Source organism: Sinocyclocheilus rhinocerous, unplaced genomic scaffold (assembly GCF_001515625.1).
Source record: "Sinocyclocheilus rhinocerous isolate Xijiao unplaced genomic scaffold, SAMN03320098_v1.1 scaffold1441, whole genome shotgun sequence".
NCBI classification, from domain to species: Eukaryota; Metazoa; Chordata; class Actinopteri; order Cypriniformes; family Cyprinidae; genus Sinocyclocheilus; species Sinocyclocheilus rhinocerous.
In genome coordinates, this window is record NW_015654063.1 from 659,548 (window position 1) to 673,881 (window position 14,334).

The 14,334-nt window shown below is 36.1% G+C and overlaps 2 protein-coding genes across 2 annotated transcripts in view; one reads left to right on the plus strand and one right to left on the minus strand.

The window, feature by feature from the left end:
* Positions 1–827: 827 nt before the first annotated feature.
* On the minus strand, positions 828–3,111 carry LOC107716783 (motor neuron and pancreas homeobox protein 1-like). The gene is made up of 3 exons (XM_016523335.1): positions 2,688–3,111; positions 1,751–1,911; positions 828–1,184 (listed from the first exon to the last, which is right to left on the minus strand). The coding sequence occupies exons 1-3, from the start codon at positions 3,109–3,111 to the stop codon at positions 828–830; spliced, it is 942 nt and encodes a 313-aa protein (XP_016378821.1).
* LOC107716782 (tubulin alpha-1D chain-like) overlaps positions 870–14,334 on the plus strand; it is a 21,025-nt gene continuing 7,560 nt past the window's right edge. The window contains exon 1 of the mRNA XM_016523334.1: positions 870–875. The gene's annotated coding sequence lies outside the window, so the exon portion shown is untranslated. The remainder of the gene's footprint in view (positions 876–14,334) is intronic.

The following is a 14,334-nucleotide window of genomic DNA, read 5'->3' on the forward strand; positions in this document are numbered from 1 at the left end:
GAGTGGGACGATGAATATGTAGGATGGGGGTGATATTCATTTACAGTTTTAAACCTTTCACTCACGAGCTGGACACATAAAAACAGCATTTCTACATTTTAAAGGGTTCAAGTGAGAGAAAGGCTGAAACTCAACTTCGATTTTGTTTATTTCCCTTTTGTCTCCAAGTACATATTTTACCAGCAATTTTTGAAGGTCACACATACTTCAAACTGAGTCCTGATACCAGATGAATAAATTAGATATAATCTATAACAGTTAAATAACATTAAAGACACCAACATCAACAACATGACATAAACTAATGGACTAACTAATGCACCGTTCACAGTTTGCCCTTGTTCAATATTTGCAGAGGATTTACCAGTTCCTCAGTGTTCCAGTCAATAGTTACTGGAAGAAAGCTGACATTGATGACCTCTGGACAATTATCTGTTCTTCAGCATCAACTATTAAATTAAATGTGTTCAAGAGACCAATAAGCACAAGTGTCAGCCTGTGACGTTCAATGCAAGGCTTCCTCATTTGGTTCAACAGCTTTTTTTCAACCAAAATGTCCATGTTAGCATATAAAGTAAAGATTTTGATCGCATAAGAAAAATGTTAGTTTGAAATAGTATACATTTGCAGTTTACAAGCAGCCTTCAAGAAAAATATTAAGTGCAAATAAACTGGAAGACCATTTTCATGAATTAAGAATTTTTTTGTCTATAAACGTCATGGACAATGAACTCATCGGGTCTAAGCGATAGTTTTGACATCAACAGCTTTCAGTCTTTAAACCTGTCCAGTTCATGGACATGCAGACTGCAGCTGCCATTAGTTCTTCATAACCCGAGCCTGATCTTTCGGTCTCCTCCAATCTCTTCCAGATCGTCATCAGAGTAAGAGCCATGAGAGCTGTAGCTCAGCGCGGAGCTGTGCTGCAGGAAGTCCGAGGGGTGAGGCAGACCCACACCTGCGTTAATCGATTTTCTGAACTCTTCTTCTTCTTCTTCTTCTTCATCTTCCTCCTCGGCATCCAGATCCTCATCGTCATCGCGTGCACTGCAGCGAGTGAGGTCTTTGGGCTTGGTTGCTCTCTTGCCTGACTTACAGCCGTCTGTTTCCAGCTGCGCACCCTGCTCTTTAGCTTTACGGCTGCGTTTCCACTTCATTCGTCGGTTCTGGAACCAAATCTTAACCTGGTAAATACATAACAATCATCACAATCAGTCACGTAAAGTTTGATCCATTGGTATTAGCATTTGGAAATATTCATGAGCTTATTATTGAATTGATGATGAAAATAATTTTGCTGTCCCTTTGTTCTCAGTATGTCTTTCTCCATCATCTCTTCTTTCTCCCAACCCGATTTCATGAGAAAACATAACTTCGAGGTGGCGATAAATTTGTACGATGCGATTAGAAAAAAGTAAGCATTAAGGTCCACCCCAAACTTCACCATCACTGGGACGTAAGCAGATTATATGTACAAATTCATACATCCACCAATTTGTCAAAATATCCAATACTCTTAAAAATAAAGGTTCTTCATTGGCCTCTAAGGTTCCATGATGAACCTTTAACATTCATGGAATATTTTCATTGCACAAAAAGTTCTTATAGGTTATTCAAAATGTTCTTCACACTGAGTAAAACTGGTTCTTTTAAGAACTGTCAACTGAAAGGTTCTTTGGGGAACCAAAAATGGACATTCTACAGCATTGCTGCAAAAATTTTGAATTGTCATGTGTTGCTTTCTCCTCACCTGTGTCTCAGTCAGCATGAGAGAAGTGGCCACTTCATAGCGTTTGGGTCGTGATAGGTACTTGTTGAGTTTGAACTGATTTTCCAGCTCTAACAGTTGCTGGCTGGTGAAGGCTGTGCGTGGTCTCCGGCACTTTCCAATTAAACCAGACTGAGGTGCCCCTGAGAAGAAAGTTAGTTGATAAAGGAGGTGTAAGACTTGTGCCAAAAAACAAAGACATACGGTGAAGACACCAAGCAGACGCAGCAAACAAGAACATATTCACCTCTTGTTCCTCCCCCCTAATAGATAATGATAACAGCTTTACTTCAGTTTATTGTTGATGACAGGGCCGGGAGATATTGCTTTAGCGGGACAATAAAACACCAGAGAGCACCATTAACTTAATGAAAATTCAATAAATGCTACCAGATAACTTTATTGATGAAGCTCAGACCGTTTTAAGTGTTTCTTTATAGTTTTCATGTGGATGAAGGCAGTTTTAATGGAGTTGTCATTTATGATGCTATGAAAAGACTGAAAATAAAAAACCTTACATTATAGTTCCGTTAGCAATAAATACTGCTTCAATTATGCTAGATAATATTTATAGCATGAGTTCACTTTATAGTGTTCTTGCAGAAAGATACGTGAATATTATACATATTTATGTAATGATTTTTTGCCATAATTTTCCCTATTTTAGGATAGATTAAGTTTGACATGTTTTGCATATTTGCAACTTTATTAAATAATAATAATCATTGCTGCAGCTTCATTGAAATACGCTTGAGGTAAAAATGTGTAAATAAAATGTAGACCTGTTTTCCAGATTTCTGCGTCAAGATTACACACTTAGTAACATCATTTAGACTTTGTTTGCTTTAAAGTATACACATATAAATAGAAACAAATATTAAAATGCATAGATGAATATTTCTGCAGAAGGAACACATACCGCTGTAGTCTGCGAGGCGAGGCATTATGAGTCCAGCCCGGAGCCAGTGCTCTAACGGAAATGAACCGGCCACGGCCGCCGCTTTTAGATGCTCATGGTACGGATGCGCGAAACCTGAATACGCGAAGGTGGGATGCTGCGCTCCAAGTGCCGTGATGGAGTACATAGGTGAGGGATACATTCCTGGCATAGACCCTTGGGAAAGTGACGTTAATCCTGGGTGAGAAATGTTCAGCATGCCTGGTTTGGGTATGACCCCTGTCTGGATCTGAAAAGCGCGAGGAGGAGAGTTTTCTGTCCGTTTGCAGGTCGCAGGCTCGATGTCGGTGCCGTCGGTGCACAGTCCCGGCGAATCCTCGCGAACCATCCGCTGAGAGCTCTCTGACAACAGAGCGTCTATTCGAAAGTTCCTCGACTTATCCATTGAGAAAAACTTTAGGTCTCAAGTAGCCTATGTTACGAGCTAAATATATTATGAAATAGTATAAGTTTAAGCGTGTTTTTCTTTTCCCCTCTCTTACACTAGTCTAAAATTATAATTAACTTTTACTTATAGGCTACCAAACTATTTGCCTGACCGTGTGTAATATTGTCTAATTCTTTAAGACAGTTGTAGATATTTTGTTATTCTATAACTGCGTGTTTTCATCTCTATACCCGTGACGCAACGTTATGCCCGGAGCGCGTGCAGACATCAGTTTTTGACTGTCTCGCGCTCCAGCACGCTCCTCCTAAACACTCTCTGATTGGTTCATTTCGATGCCCTTTTAGAGTTGAGAAACTTCCAATGCTTTCTAATTAATTAGGCCTAATTACACACGCATTTATTTTAACTTCAAACCATACATTTCACATCTCTTAAGACGTATTGGTTGAAATTATAAATTGGCCACACAAACATTTTTGTTTTCACCACAACTGATCCTTTAAAAATCATTTTGATCCACCGAAAGGTTTGCAAATGTAATTGACAATATTGATAAAAGAATAAAACGATTAGACAATGTGCAGCCTATAGAAAAAAAAGGGCTTATAAAAACTGGGCACATTTAAACGTCTTTAAAATATCTCAAAAATACTTTACAAATTCATGCACGTTGTCGATATAATTTCCACTGGTGATCTATGTTTAGCTATTATTAATTTTTCTTATTTCACTGAGGGACTTTACTACATTTTGACAATATTTTGCTTCCATCTATTTAACTATTAAACTTGATTTTCCTCAATATTAGCTAAATTCGAATTGGTGGAAATAATTGTTTGAACTTTTTATATAGCCACGTTTGGTTCAAGTTAGTTGAATATCGTTAATACCAGTACTGAAATTAATTAAAACTACCTACAATGATAAATATTTTTCAAATATAGGCTAGTAAACAATCCTAACAAAATATTTCGATTTAATGAATAGAATAGAATAGGACCGAAAATGTTTGATTGAAAAACAGAAACAGATCTATCAGCCTATCTGACATGGTCGTAGCCTAGGCTATAGGCCTATGTCACGTTCAGAATTAACGTTCAGATTGTAATTAATTTCACTGATTTGCTTCTTAAGAGCATTGAAGAGGACTTCATGACATATTTAATGGTAGAAGAGGAATTAAACAACAATTTCACTCCTCGAAATTATTTGACAGGTTTCTCCTGATTGCGGAATAAATACTTGGGTTCAAATACACTGCTAATGGCGCTAACCTTGACAAAGAAAGGGACGATGACGGACAGCTTGACCTTTTCCACCTGGCGCGCTCGCAGGTGCGATGCCGCCTCGCTTTTCTCACACTAGTAATGCGGCGTGTTTGCACGACCACCCACTCACCCCCATTTCTTATCAGGTGCAAACATATAATGAACAAATTAATCAACAAGCAAGATAAACGCAAACGCAACATGCTGCCGTTCCGTCTTTAGGCTATCGGTTATTTGTTGTTTGTTTTTCCACCTACCTGCTGTCGAAACGGTTTATTTTACGAGACGTCAGCGTGCCAACACTGAAAATAGCGCAGTACACATGCGAAAAAAAAACTAAAATCATTACTGTGTCAACGGTCGAGTAAAGATTCAAACGCGAGAAACATACAGTAGCCTACCAATGACACCTGAGAATCGCTTTAAATGGTTATTTGCGGTCTTTTTCTGTGTAGTTTTTCTCATGGGAAGTCAGGTAATGCACTCAGCACTGTCAGTGTGTTCCCAGACAAGACCTTGAGGTTATAGTTAATCTCAGTTCATTAGGAAGATAAAGGTCAATTATTAGGCTTGAACTAAAATCATTACTGTGTCAACGGTCGAGTAAAGATTCAAACGCGAGAAACATAAGTAGCCTACCAATGACACCTGAGAATCGCTTTAAATGGTTATTTGCGGTCTTTTTCTGTGTAGTTTTTCTCATGGGAAGTCAGGTAATGCACTCAGCACTGTCAGTGTGTTCCCAGACAAGACCTTGAGGTTATAGTTAATCTCAGTTCATTAGGAAGATAAAGGTCAATTATTAGGCTTCTAACTGTCAATCATTAACGGTGGTAGCGTTTGTGCAGCGGAACAGATAATAAACAGATTTGCTTTTCTTTAATTTCTCGGGGAAAAAAGTCTGTTGCATATATTTAGAGGTAACCAGCTTTCTTTTTTTGTGTGTAAATGACCAATACTAAACAGGAGCGATCAAGTGATACAAATTCAGTTACCCTCCAACAGCTCGGTGCTATTTGAGATAAAAGGTTGCAGCTGTGTGAATCCTTTTAATATAACGCAATAAATTATTACTGTCAGTGGTTTACTTTTAATGTCATCATCCTATCTTACAAAGTAATATACATTACTTATATGAGAATTTTAACATTATTACATTTTTTTGTGTACTTCGTATTTTAGAAACAAGTGCATGGACATTAATTTAAAAAAGTTTACAATAGACTAACGGTAATAAAATTCTGCAAATTCATGGGTAAAATTCTTGGGAATTTACTTTTCCTAAAATTCAGAATGGCATAACCAGTATCCTCCTCATTGTTTCCTCTCTCCAATCAATATAAGGGCAAATATATATATATATCTTTGAAGCACTATTATAAAGTCTAAATATTATAAAATATAATTTGTGACATTTAATAAAATAATGAATAAAGCTAATTATTTTATTGCAACATTATATTAAAAAAGGAAATGAGCACCATTTTGTCAGGTTGGGAAGGACAGCTAATGAAACTGCATTTAAAAAGATCAATTTCGAACAGTTTGTATTCAATTTAAAACAATTTGTTACAAAAGCATGTTACAAAAATAATATTAATAACTAAATTAAGTGCCTACATTTAGTGAAATTTTGTGACTAAATTTAGTGAATTAAGTGCCTAAAAATGTTCAACTCTCTGTGCAAAGAACTGGTCTGAATAAAAGAGTGACACAAAAGAAGCCATTACTCAAAAGAACCATGTGAAAACTCATCTGGAGTTTTGAAAAAAGCATATGAGCACGTTTCTGAAACTTATTTACAAAATTAAACTTTTTGAAAATTGACTGACTGACTGACTTACTGGAAGAATGGGCCAGAATCTGTGCAATGTTGTGCATACATGGCAAAAAGACCTCAAGTGGTTAGTGCTGCTAGATGTGCCTTTACAAATGTGATGACTGAACAACTTATTTTTTTGTTACAGATATTTTTTGTTTAAAATGTGTGATAAAAATGAAATGCATGCAACCTAATATATGCAACCTATTTTTTTTTTTTTCAGTAAAATAAGAGAAGTGAAATGGTGCCATAGATCTACAAATAAATGTCCTCTTTCTAAAAAAGGAGACCACAGATGCCTAACAAGCCTGCCAAAAGTGCATGCTCTCTGCATTCTGACTGTCCAGAAGGGAGCCAACACTTGTATTCAAGAGACTGTAAAAGAGCCATTGAATGGACAGCTATTCATACACAAATGCAACATGGTGACATGGGCTGCCCCTTTCGTAACTGTCTGACCTCTTGCTCTAGGTCAGAGGTAAAAAAAAAAAAAAGCAATGTGCTGTGCTTGTGTATAGGTTTCGGTATTAAAGCTAAGGAAATAACTCTGTGCTGTCTAATTTCCAATTTCAGCCTTCCTACTCAGCAAATTTAACTCTTTGTTCAGACCTACCAAAACTTAACAAGCATTGCTGGAATCCACTGAATAGTTGCATCTTATTTTAATTTCCATTCATAACCAACCCATTGTTGCACTCTTGTGTCCTTGTGATTGACCAGAGGGAATTGAAAACTTCCTCAGTAACCAGGGCTGGGAGGTGCAGGTTAACCAGTTCAGGCCTGTGTTGAATCGTTTGATTAATGACGGCTATGTTGCCCAGACATCAAGACAATGGCAGAGGCAAGAGGGGTGTGTTTCGGGATAATTACTGCTAAATCCTACCGTTGCGTTAAAGCATAACAGAAAGTTGAACACATACACGTGCACGTATTACACAAAGAGGATGACCGGGATGGATAATTAGTCCGGCGGAGCTGCTACAAACATCTGTTGCTCTGGAAAAAATGGTGGCAACATCAGGAGCTGGTGGCGCATTGTGGGTGGTTCTCCTGCTGAGACATATGCACATAGAAAGACACAAAAAATAGATTATATATTTAAATAAAAAAACTGAATGAATAACTAAATGCAATTGTATGAGATTATGCATTTAATAAAAATAACTACTGTAAATAAAGTGAAATACCAATTATGAGATTATACATTTAATAAAAAACTAAATGAATGAATGAATAAATAAATGCAATTATGAGATTATGCATTTAATAAAAAATAACTAAAAGTGAAATACCAATTATGAGATTATACATTTAATTTAAAAAATGAAATGAATGAATGAATAAATAAATGCAATTATATGAGATTATACATTAAAAAAAATAACTAAATAAAGTGCAATACCAGTTATGAGATTAAAAAACTAAAACTAAATGAATGAATACCAGTTATGAGAAGAAAAAAAACTAAATGAATGAATGAATAAATAAATGCAATATCAGCAATGAGATTGTGTATGTTATGTATAATAAAATAAACAAGTAAATAAAGTGCAATACCAGTTATGAAATTATACATTTCATAAAAATAAGTAATTAAATAAATACATAAATGAATAAAGTGCAAATATTATGACATTATACATTTCATTAAAAAGTGCAATAATTATTAAATTGTATATTTCATAACTTAATAAAGCTCAATATCATTTTTGAGATATGTAAAGAAAAAAGATACCAATACCAATGCAATTATACATTATGTAAAAATAATAAATAAATAAAGTGCAATACCAATGAGATTATACATTTCAATGAATGAGTGAATGAATGAATGAATAAATAAATACTCATCTCTGCAGAGTATAAGCTGATATATTAAAAAAGTTTAATCAGAACAGTCCTTTGGGTCCGTTATTTCTCTTGGGCCACAATAATTTATGGGATATCATTCCAGATTTCTGAACCACAATGTAATAACTTCCAAAGTATAGCCGTATTTTTATTTGTCAGGGTGGAATTTAATTAGCAAAGCAAAAATCAAACAACATGCACAGAAGGCAGGGCTGAATTGCTGCGCCCTTTGTGTACAGGTATGTGTGTGTTTGGTCAGTCTGGAGATATATAACTGGACAGGCGTGATGGATAACTACTACTACATCTAATCAGCCTCTGTGTTTATCTTCCAGGACCATCCTAGTCAGCTCACAGATTCATCCAGGGATGTATGTATGTGTGTGCGGCTGTCAGAGGTGAGCAAATTAAATATGACAGTTCAATTAGCCCTGCTTGTCCAAATGGTTGAACCTAATCCTGCTGTAGGATAAGCAGCCCCACCCACCAATAGACTATATGTTCTTTAATCAGACAGTCCTCAGACCAAACAGCTATAATTCAAAACCAGGATTTAAGCCCACCTCACCTTTCTGAAGCGTGCACCCATACCTTACCTCACATGTTATGTAAAAAAAAAACTACAATGAGATTTACATATCTTAAGGCAGAATAGTATAAAGCAACACTACAAAAAACGATACCTTTTACCTTTTGATTCCAATCAAAATTTATATAGCCTACACACCAATAGCCGTTTTGTTGTATAAAATAACCCTGAAACAAATACCATCTGCGTACTGCCTGCGATCCCTTTGTGTACTGATTATGTCTGTGCTTTTATATCATAAACCTGTCATTCATAAATTACAGCATCTGTTTTCCATCAGGAATTCATTAAAATATCCTCTTAGATAATGACATGCGCACATTAAATCTCTGTATTTGTCTGGAAGGTTGTCGTTAAAATTTAATATTTGCTTTGCAAATCTATGCCAATTTGCAGAGTGACTGCATAGGGTGCTAGGTGTATTTAAATGGGTGATGATCTATGGGGGATCAAGTCAGGGGGCACAAAAAGGGTCCAAGAAAGCATATTCTCATCCAGAAACAAATCTGGCTTTTGAATAATTTAGTATCTTGCCCATTACTGAACTTGGGTGTTGGGAACACTAGTGAAAATATTTTTTTCCCATTACAAATTTAATGGGAAGTTAAAAAAAGTAAAAGTTAAAAATTCATATAATTAATATATTATAATTTATATAGAGAGAGAGTTTAACCTTGTTCCGTTTTTTTCAATGTGGACAATGTCAATTTTAAGTTTCGTAAAAAGTTTGATCATCAACAATCATCACTGACTGCACTAAAATAATTTTGCAGACAATAAGCTGACCTAAGTACAGGAATTAGGCTTTCCTATTGTTTTCATTCTTGCTGAAGGTAATGAAAGAGTAGTTCGACGAATAGCATGCAGGCATTGCACACAATCGACCAAATCGTAGTGTGCAGGAAAGTGGGATCTAAAGAGAATGGTCAAAGTAATCCAAATACACATACATACATTTTGAGGACTGTAGAGAGCACATCAATAGGAAATCAAAGCCAAAATCCAGACATTTTAGGCAATTTAGAAATTTAGAAAAAGAGAACGAATGGTCACCCTAGCTTACACTCCATGATTGTTAGGTGTAGACCTTCATCAAGCTTACTGTACATTTTTGTACAACTCCAATTGTATACATTTATACAAAATTGGCACCTTGTAAAATAGTTACATTTGAGATCGGGTTGGTATTTCCGCATTTATGTAAAGTTGCATGTTGCCACCGCTACATATGCAGCCCATTTAGGAAATGGTCTTGGTTGTGTACAGCAGTCCGAAGCGGTGGGGCCTAAAAGAGGAATTAGCAATCCGTTAACTGGCCGTTCTGTCAGAGGTTTTGACAAGCTGAAAGGGAGGAGCTGTCAAAAGCTAATTTATCTCCCGTGGAGCCCAACATGAAATTTCATTCGCTAATTAGAAACCCCCCACCCTTTCTGTTCTAGCACTTCGTCACCTCTCCTCGATCCCTCCACTTCTCCGTCATCATCCCGAGGGCGCAACATCACAGTGACAATGCGGCATTATGGAAATAAATAGTTCCATTATGCCGCATTGTGTAGTGGAATTGGACTCGCCGCACTGCTTTAGTGATGGAGGAGGGTTCTACTTTGATTAAGACGGATGATTTATTGAGGAACGGTCGCAACACGTTTGGAGTCAAAACAGGGAAGGTCATACAACGGGTGTCTCCCACATTTGTAGGCGCACACATTCTAATATGCGACTATTATGCTAAAGCAGACTATACCAACCAATTTGTTATTCACAAAACAATAAATTTATGCAGAATCTGAATCAAAAGTACAAGCTATTTTGGTGCATATATTGCAATTAAACTGTTGCAATTGCACCTGTTTTGTCCAAATAAGATTTCCTGTGCACTTGCATTAGTAAATGCACAATAGTTAAGAACAACTAGTATATCTTGGTGTATTTTTCCTATGTGCCTGTGAAGATTTCTTTGTATAATGTCTCAATTAGTTTCCTTGCGAATTGCCCACTTAGCATCAAGACAAGCCAATGCCAGCTCTAAAAACAAGCTGGAGTGTTTAACAGCTCATCATTTTTATAGAAGCAGGGGACACTGCCATCACAAAGGGTGTACAGCCACTTAAACAAATGCAGCCTGCGATGTCCTTTTCAAGCGGAGTCAACAGATGTCACTTGGTTGCTTTCTACTGAATAGGACTTGAGGTCAATCAGGCAGATAAGAGATTACTGTTTGAGAATCTCTCAATTATCGTCTCACTGACTGACCCCTGAGAGACACGAGGGAGGAGGAGGAGGGTGGGGGGGGAGCGTAGCCAAAATGAGCCCCAGCACAGCCAAAAGCCTGTATTCAGTGGAAAAAGCCATTTATCAGGCTGCTTAACCCTTAAATGCTGTGGTGTGGATGCAGGGTTGGACATTCGCTGCAATTGGACTAATTAAAACACTGCAGCGCTGCTAAATTGTACATCTGGTCATGCATTAGTTAAATGTCCTGCTGTTCCTATAGAGTGATTAATATGTCCTTTGCAAGCACTGATTAATGCCTAGTTTAATGCCTTTTAGTAATATAAAACATTTTATTTAAAGAACAAATACAGTTTAATTGGAACTTATATGCAACTGAAATACCCAGACATGGATTTACATTTCAGCTTTAGACAGATGCTCCAAAGTGACTGCATTTCAAGTATACATTTTATTGGTATGAAAAATAAAGCCTGTAATTTTGGCATTGTACCCTTAAAAAAAAAAAAAAAAAAAAATACATTTATTTCATGCTAAGTACAGTTCAAATCTATTAACATATTTACTGACATATCACTCGAGACTTACTGATATAAAAATTATAATTAAACTTTATTTGGAGTACTACTTGTGCACAACACACATTTTTCATAATATTAAGCCTAAAATGGGTTTTAATGTCACTATTGATGAGGATTGTATGATCTTTGAATAATATCAGTCTTTAAATGCAAGATATTTAAAGTGTAGCCTAGCTGAAGTATACTTGCAATAGTTCCACTTTAGCACAATCAAATTACTTCGGTATATCTTTAGTTGGGCTTCAGCACCACACAATTAAAGTGCATTAGTTGTTCCAATTTAGCAGACTTTAAGTAATACCAGTTTAGTACACTAAAAGTACAATTGCAGGGTATTTTTATTAAGTACATAAATATGTAAATATATTTGTAGAGTACTTAGCATGAAATAAACGTATTTCAAATACATTTTAGTATATTTATTTTTCACTACACTCTTAAAAATAAAGGTGCTTCACGATGCCATAGAAGAACCTTTTTGTCTAAATGGTTCCATAAAGAACCTTTAACATCTGAAGAACCTTTCTGTTTCACAAAAGGTTCTTTGTGGCGAAAGAAGGTTCTTCAGATTACAAAAAGGTAAGAAAGAGATGGTTCTTTAAAGAACCTTTGACTGAATGGTTCTTTGTGGAACCAAAAATGGTTCTTCTATGGCATCGCTTGAAGAACCTTTTGAAGCACCTTTATTTTTAAGAGTGTAGGGTAAGTACCATGCAATACCATTTGAGCTACTAGAACAAAATTCATTATTAATTCAGTCTAACAATTTGGTGTTAAATAAAATATAATATAATATAATAACAGTACTATGTTTGATTAATATATAAGCACAGTATCAACTGTTTTTCTTTCTTTTTTCCTGACACACAAAGAAAACTTGAATGGGGATTAATTTCTATTCATTCACTCAAGTTTATTCAGCAGCAGTTAGATCATCTAAAATGGCCTTTTGAATAAAGAATAATATGACAATGAATGCTCTATGAAATCATATGGCCTCACCCACAAATATAATCTTGGGTACTTGTGTCTCTGAGTTTGTTTGTTTATGCTGTTTGCATTGGTAAAGAGCCATACTGCAGTGTGACTCTTCAATGGGCCCTGGGTAGGTGCAGAAGTCCTCAGTGGATAAGCATCAAAGGACAGATTGCCATTTGTCTTTTGAAATGGATGACATTTTAACACCTGGTATTGTTTACAGGTCAATGAAAACAAATCACAGAGAACTTTAAGTGCGTATGAGGAATTAAAGGCTCTCAGCATAGCCAGCGTTTAGAATATATAATCTGTCTTTTATTATATAAAGTGTCAGTAATAGAGACCAGGAGATTAAGTTCCGAATTGGGCTAAAATGCATTTTGATTCAGGATTCAAGTGGTTTGCTAGTGTTTTTCTCTGTTCTGCATACTTGGAAATGTTTATTTCTGTTTCTCTGACTAAAGTGTATCATGAAATGTCCTTTGAAATCCTTGAAATGAGCAAATGTGAGCTATCAAGAATTCACAATGAGTCCAGCTGGGCTAAACTCAACAGTGAGCATTTTTACTTGTGACCTTGAGTGTGAGAACGATCTGTAGATTAAATGCAAAAATATTTGCAATACATTTGGTGTATTTAGATACACCCACGTTGTTTTATAATATTACTCATTTTCTGCTAAATTAAGCAACAGTAGCAAAGAGCAAAGATTTGTAAGATCTACTAGATCATCATCTACTAGTGATTGTGTTGTTCCTTTTCGTCATTCTGTCTTTGCAAATCATCAGAAAGTCACAAGATGAACCAAAGCCCATCACAAGCAGCTTTTAAATAATAACATATATAGAAGGTGCACAGTGTCATTCACACAAACACTAAACACCATCATGGTAACACACATGAAACTGAAATAATGCAATAAACAGGTTTTTACTGTAGCATTTTTACAGTCTTTTACCGTTAAATTCACGGTCATTTTTTACAGTGTGGATCATTGTCTTTCTCAGTGAAAGCTATTATTCATTGGAACACAGGATGTGCACATCTATTGACATTTTTAAACTAAAACTAAAATCTTATTTAAAATCAACAACTCTGTAAACACTGACATGGTTGTGGACATTTTTTGATGAAAACTAAAATCTTATTTAAAATCAACTCAACTCTGTAAACACTGACATGGTTGTGGTTTAACTGGACGCTATCTTTACTGTTCTTTTTTGGCTCTGATAGGATGTGTATAAGTATTACTGTATTGTATGTGTTTGTTGTCTTATGTTTTTATGTTTACCTATGATTATGATTACCTGCCAAGGGACCGCGGATGAAAACTAGCTAAACTAAATTCGGTGCAATGCATGAAATGGAAACATTTATGTTAAAATTGTGCATGGTCCCTTTTCAAATAAATTGAAATAAATAGATAAAGTCCTGGTGATCCAATGTTGCTCGTCCATTTAATCAACTTAAGGGCTTGTCTGTGTCACTGTTTCAGGAAAATGAATAAGGTTTACGGTAAAAGGACTCTGGAGGGTGTGTGTGTGTGTGTGTGTGTGTGTGACAGCGGGTGAGAGAGAGAGAGAGAGAGAACGTTGGCCAGGGAAAGAATCCCATTTCAGACTCAAATATTTCAAAAACTCACACAGATGGAGGGAACAGAAGTGTGTGTGAGTGCATTTGCGTTTATGCCCAACCCCTCTTAGTCTATTGACATGATAATGGGTACAAATTGATGAAGACTTTTCACTCTCGCTCTGACAACAGTGTGGAAGAATACACAAATGTTCCACCACCCACTAGCAGGAATAAATCACAACCCTACGCATCCTCCTGGGCTGCTTTAATCAACTAATTCCCCCTGCCACCGACACCCCTAACTCGTGCTGTGTCTCCTGTTTT

What these genes read in the sequence shown, in the direction of transcription:
- LOC107716783 (XM_016523335.1), bottom strand. Translation starts at nt 3,111, where the DNA reads ATGGATAAGTCGAGGAACTTTCGAATAGACGCTCTGTTGTCAGAGAGC. An exon ending in TCGCCTCGCAGACTACAGCG is followed by an intron (nt 1,912 to 2,687) that starts GTATGTGTTCCT and finishes CTTTCTTCTCAG; the next exon opens with GGGCACCTCAGTCTGGTTTA. An exon ending in TCATGCTGACTGAGACACAG is followed by an intron (nt 1,185 to 1,750) that starts GTGAGGAGAAAG and finishes TGTATTTACCAG; the next exon opens with GTTAAGATTTGGTTCCAGAA.